This window comes from Cornus florida, unplaced genomic scaffold, assembly GCF_030987335.1.
Source record: "Cornus florida cultivar Cherokee Brave unplaced genomic scaffold, ASM3098733v1 CherokeeBrave_3.0.0_Hap2_Chr02, whole genome shotgun sequence".
Lineage (NCBI taxonomy): Eukaryota > Viridiplantae > Streptophyta > Magnoliopsida > Cornales > Cornaceae > Cornus > Cornus florida.
In genome coordinates, this window is record NW_026775572.1 from 5,298,800 (window position 1) to 5,305,007 (window position 6,208).

The following is a 6,208-nucleotide window of genomic DNA, read 5'->3' on the forward strand; positions in this document are numbered from 1 at the left end:
GGACTTAAAATATTTTTTTATTTTTTAGTGTTTGATTGTAGTAAAATATTTAAGAAAAAAAAAAATTAAAATTTAATAAAATTAACTTATTCATTAATTTTTGACAGGTTATTTTACATGTTCTGTTTGTTGAATTCGACTTCAATCTCAACATAAACTTTTATCAAACACTAAAAAAAAATATTTTACCTGAAAAAAATATATTTTACTCAAAACAAACGAAACGAAAACGGGTGTCATTTATACCAAAGTTTCTCTCTTGGGTCGGTCATCATTTGAGTCACAATACCAACCATGTGGATGTGGTTGGTTTCAATTTAAGAGCCGTGTTTGATCCAACCATGTTCCAAGGACATTTTCTCTTATTCAATGAGGCCAAAAGTAAAAGATTACAACGTAGGAAATGCCAAGAAAACTTCTAAGAAATGTTTAGTAAAAGACTTGACAAACCGTAAGAAACGAAGTACTACACGCGAAACTTATTGCCACGATTGTTTTATATATTTTCTGTTATTTTAATTTCTAAAATGTTATATATCCATTTGGTTTTAATTTGAAAATGTGACTTTCTACTAACATAACTTTATCGAAGGTTTATGTATTTTAATTAAAAAGAAAAGAAAAAGAAATATAATCATTTAACTTTTATGTGTTATAAATAAGAAATACACGTTAAAAATATAGTCTCAATCACTCTGAGTACAAATGTTTTCAATTACAACAAGAAGCTATTTTATAATTTCTTGCAAATAGCATCAATAACAACAGAGATGATAAATATATGGCCCTTCTAATTTCTTCTAGTTTATATAATTGAGATTAGTTGTTCCATTGTTTCACATTGCAAAATCTTAATTCAGTTGAAATTCTCAATATTGTTCCCTACCTATATATATATATCTATTCGTAATTATAAGTTAGAACATATCAACCATACTTTGTTCAACCGAGTAGATGAAATCTCTCCCATTATCCATTGGAATTTTCAAACTAAAGGTTTAGTTAATAATTTTTTTTTTTTTTTTGTAAGAATGACAATGTTACTGGGATTGTGTTATATAATCATAATATTTATTTATTTCAATGGTTGATATCTTAGTTGTCCCAAGAAATAGCATGAGTTATTTTAATCTCTATCGTGTCAGCATAAAATATATATAAAAATAAATTAAATTACGTACCCTTACTAAAAGAAATGGTTCAGAGTTGACCTCGACTCGACTAGAGGTTTCAATAATCTATTAGAACTCGGAACTACTCTTCCACAATGTTCTTTAACAACCGATTGAAAAATAATTTGATTAAAGACTCTTCAATCTTCTGGTCGATCGCCTTGAAAAATAATGTGGGTTGCATTAAAATAAATTATTGGACGAGCAGACGATGTAAAATATTTTGTAATTAAAGAGCTTGTGAACTCTTCAAGCGTTCTGTGATGTAAAATTGATGCCAATAAAATGCCAAGGCTTAATATTCGTGAGCAAAATTGATGCTAATCTAAATCCTTTATCTATTCTCAACAACAAATGGCAAGAGAAGAAGAAGAATAAGAAGAACAAAGAACTGAATTCCACACACACACACACACGTACACATATATATTAAGTACAGGATAATTTATATTTTACAAAACTTCATGCTCATACATTTTCCATGTCGGTAGGATTCTTGGCTTCTCTCCATTGATAACTACTTTATTTATAAACTTACATAGGTAACTACATTATTTATACAAAAAAAAAAAAAAAACACTACTATATTTATTTTCTTGCAGGTTAAACCTTGTGGACTCCCATCCATTCTGATTTCTGATCCTTCTTTTAAAACCAATTCACTCGTTCCCAATCCCACACGGCACCATTGCCATTATCCATGTCTAAGTTGGCAGCTGTCGTCGTGGTTTGAGAAGGATTAGCTCCATTGCCATTGGCCACATCCAAGTTGTGACCACCCTGCGTAGTAGTTTCAGAAGGATTAGCTCCATTGCCATTAGCCACATCCAAATTCCGAAAACTCTCCCCAGTTTGAGAAATATTAGTTTGGTGTCCTGAGGATTCCATGAAATCACTATCTGTACCTTGAGAAGGATTAATAGGTAGGTCGTCTGAGGACGAGCTCTGTGGTGAGCTTGTTCCAATATCCATCATAACTGGATTTAGATTCTGATGATCAGATGCTGCTGCTCCGGCATGATCACCGCGGTTAACTTGCTGAACTGCCGTTGCCTCACCATCAGCCACTTCTGCTGGTGGTCGTCTGTCAAATGATCGCAGGCATTTTGATTTGATATACACTCGGCACAAACTAAATTCTTGTCTTAACTGCATAAACACAAGAGGATATATCAAAAACAAAACAATATATAAGATAAAAATTTGTGATTGCATTTTATATTGCTTCTCGTAATTCTCATCGATATCATTTTTGTGAAGTGTGATCTTACCTAAGCTAACATATGTGTGTGCATGTGCTTGCAGACATGAGGCCTAGTTATGGACTTAGGGTGAAATATATATATATATATATATTAGGGTTAATCTAAAACAAATTTTTATTATCACATGTTGGCCATGATGAGATGTACCAGCTTCTTAAAAACTTGAACTCTATTTGGTCTATTCACAATTCATAATATAGTTTTCAAATTAATCCTCTATTTAGAACTTTGTATTACAAAAGATCCTAAATGAAAACATGCATGTGAAAGGAAATCAATCTTTAACGCTGACATATAAAATAATCTAATTAATTTCTTTTTTGGTCCTAACAAATAAGTTATAACTCACACATTAATTTTATTTCCATGAAAAATTTGAACCTCAACCTCCACTTTGAGAGAGATAGAAGAGAGAGTACTTTTAGATACATAAGGTACAAAATACATATAGGTTCTAAATATATATATATATATGGTGTATAAGTCAATCTTACCCTTGGAATTGTAGTAGATGAGGAAGCTACTTCTTGAATGGCTTTATACTCATTCATCTTCCATTCAGTTTTTGTTCCAGTTGGAGCTCTTCCTTGGTAGAAAACCATGGTTCTCTTCATACCAATAACTCGGTTTTGAGAAGAGTAGACATGACCGGGCGTGCCAGTTGCTTTCCAGTAACCACAAGTGGTGAGCCGGTTCGGTCTTCCTCCATGCGCCTCTTTCGCTTGAATCGGATTAAAGAAAAACCACTGTTCATGGTCTCCACGAGTCAACGTTCCTGCAAATTCTGCTTCCACAAACAAATATATACTATATCAAAACCTATATATATATATACATATTAGCTAATTTCATCACATTTCATTAATTCTAGTCCTTCTACTCATATTTTTTGCATCTTCTTCTTCTTCTTCTTCTTCTGTTTTTTTTTTTTTTTTTTTTTTTTTTTTTTTTTTTTTTTTGTCAATCTTACGCTTCAATATTCAATAATATGAATTAATAGAAAGAAAAATTAATCTCAGGATTTCATATTCTGAGATTAATTTTTCTCATTAATTTGGTTGCATAGCTTAGAGGAGAGCGTGTATATATATGTGTATATGATGATGAGAAAGAAAAATAATGAATGAGAATACTAACGAGGGAGGTCCCATGGATTGAACTCATAAATATCGATGACAGGCATAACCAGGTCCAGGTCTGGTCTGCTCCCTTCTAACTTGTTATGCAGATAGAAGGAAACCAGTTCTTCTTCGGTTGGGTAAAACCTAAAACCCGGTGGCAGATAGTCCATTGACTCCATTGAAACCTCTCTCTCTTTTAATTTTCACTCTCTCTCTCTCTCTCTCTCTCTCTCTCTCTGTGTGTGCGCAATTTATCTATCTGTGTTTGGTTCATTTCACCGTATTGCTTGGTTTCCCCTATTTATAAAGAGGAGGGTTTAATGTGTGAAATAGGGGGAAAAAAAAGAAGAAGAAGAAGAAGAAAGCAAACCGAGTGAAATGAGAAAAAACTTGGACACTGAGGTTGCCAGGAAACTAGCTTCCACGCGGTTCTAAGGAAATGTATCTCTGTCCACATACTATGTCACGTACCATATTACCCTACATGGAGCTTGTGGAATCAGTCCATCTGTTATATAAATATTGCATGCACCGATATTACTTTTTGAAAAAAATAATTAATTATTAACACCGTCTCGTAATGTAATCAATAAAGTCAAAATTTTAATTAGTAGAAATTTCTTTACTAACATTTTCGATTAAATTATTAGATCTGATAATTATTATAGTTAGTTATATGAAGAATAAACGATTAAAAAGATTAACATGTGATTGATTCTTAAATGTATTAGATAAGAATAAAATTTTAATTAATGAATAAAATCTCTCTAGATTTTTAGGTCTGACAATTATTGGTTTATAATTGTGCGCCGAAATAAATTTAAAAGGATAAACACAAACTCCATGTCTCACTTTTATTATTATTTTTTATAGATAAGGAAATGAGTGGATAAATATAAGCATTATTTCTAATTTTTTTTTTTCCCTTTACTTTAAAAAATAAACTGATAAACACAAGCTCCATATCTCAGTTTTATTATTCCTTTTTTTGTTTCATTACTTTAAAAAAATTACATTATAAGAGGAAGGTAGGAAAGCCAAATGTAATTTAATTTTTTCTTTTACTTCTTCTCATTCTATTCGATGTATTCATTGAGTGAATTATGTATGAAATACTCTTTTTGTTTATAGTCATTTAAGAATATATATTAAAATTGAAAGATGGTACTTTTTTTTTCAATTCTATAATCATTTAAGAATATATATATATATCTATTAATTAATTAATTTCACAAATTTATTTTATTTCAAACTATCAGTTGATCCCTGCTAAAAGTGTTTGGTTATATGCACCTAACTATTTGTAGCCCACCATTAACTTTTTGATATCTTAATAAAGCGTGTGAGCATTGTGTGAGCATCGGACGGTGAGAATGGTAAAGGCATGCCATATCAGTTTTTTTTTTTTTATTGTTTTTTTACTCAATATCATCGACTTTGGTAACCCCAAAACGATTCATATAGTAATTTGTATAAGAGCGTGTAATTAAGTAACAGGGATGAGATGAGACCGAGACTGTCGAGTCAGAGATGGATTTGACACATGCCTCCAATCAAAGTCTCTTACAATTTCTCTATAGTTTCTTTCTCACTCATATTATTTCATATATATATATATATATATATATATATATATGAAAAGCTGACCTCCTCCACCGAGTCGCCGACCCATAAAAAAGTATACGAGACCTATAATAAATATACTATATACTACGTGCGTGTACATATACACAGACTACGGAGAAGAAGGAGATATATATTGTAGTCGTAATAAAAGGTTAGAAGAATTGAAAGTCAAGGGAAAGTCAAGGAACACTAATGACACCACACAGAATTGATAACGAAGTCGGCGAACGTGCAAGTAAACACGTAGTTTAGAAGAAAAACAGGAAAGGACTCCGCGTGCCAAGGACCCAGTCAAGATGTGCACTATTTGGAAATGAAAAAAAAAAAGTAATTAATAATTTCCAACATCAAACTTATTATCATTTGAATCAATTAAACAATGTTGTTTCAATAATATAATTAAGTATTGATTAATTCCCCCCTCTCCACGTATATTTTGAGACATTGACATCTTTAATTTATTTCGCTTAAAGTGAGTTAAATATACAAAACACCACTCTAGTATAACATTTACGCCTGATTATCCTTTACTTTTTAATTTGTGCCGTGTTAGAACTTTTTCTTAAAAAAAATTAGGAAACACTCCCCCAAACCACTTTTCGGTGACATGTGACATAAAATATTTATATTATTTCATTTTTGCCGTTCTAACATGTCAAAAATGTCTCTATTGCAATTGTTATATTAATTTCCACATTTTAAACCCCCTCTTTTATTTTTATTTTTAGCTCAACCTCTCCCCTCCTCTCTCTTTTTCTCTATCTCAATTTTCATCCTCTCAAGCTTGGTCCCTCTCTTGTTGACAACATGTCATCATCTGTAAGCTCAAGAACTAAGGACAAATCTAAGAATTCATACGTGGGGGATAAATTTATATAGATGGGTTTTCTTTTTCTTTTTTTTTTTTAATTTCAGTAGGGGCAATGTCAAAATTTTATAGATATAAATGCAAAAAAGTATAATTTTAGGGGTGTAAAATGCAATAATAAAAAATTTCAGTGGGACCCTTCACACATCCGTGTTT

At 31.3% G+C, this 6,208-nt stretch overlaps 1 protein-coding gene across 2 annotated transcripts; it reads right to left on the reverse strand.

Annotated features, from left to right (window-relative positions):
* Nucleotides 1-1,547: 1,547 nt before the first annotated feature.
* Nucleotides 1,548-3,970, reverse strand: LOC132293266 (NAC domain-containing protein 90-like). 2 transcript variants are annotated; one of them, XM_059790667.1, is made up of 4 exons: nucleotides 3,575-3,970; nucleotides 2,932-3,221; nucleotides 2,078-2,321; nucleotides 1,548-1,952 (listed from the first exon to the last, which is right to left on the reverse strand). In XM_059790667.1, exons 1-4 carry the CDS (start codon nucleotides 3,735-3,737, stop codon nucleotides 1,912-1,914), a joined length of 738 nt encoding a protein of 245 aa, XP_059646650.1. In that variant the 5' UTR covers nucleotides 3,738-3,970; the 3' UTR covers nucleotides 1,548-1,911. The 2 variants fall into 2 exon arrangements, with proteins under 2 accessions (XP_059646650.1, XP_059646649.1); XM_059790666.1 differs by having other exon boundaries at nucleotides 1,548-2,321; nucleotides 3,575-3,968.
* Nucleotides 3,971-6,208: the final 2,238 nt, after the last annotated feature.

Excerpts from the sequence above, each read along its gene's own strand:
- LOC132293266 (XM_059790666.1), bottom strand. The coding sequence starts at position 3,737 with ATGGAGTCAATGGACTATCTGCCACCGGGTTTTAGGTTTTACCCAACC. Across the intron at positions 3,222-3,574 it reads CAATCCATGGGACCTCCCTC|AATTTGCAGGAACGTTGACT; the intron begins GTTAGTATTCTC and ends TTGTGGAAGCAG. Across the intron at positions 2,322-2,931 it reads CATCTACTACAATTCCAAGG|TTAAGACAAGAATTTAGTTT; the intron begins GTAAGATTGACT and ends GTGTTTATGCAG.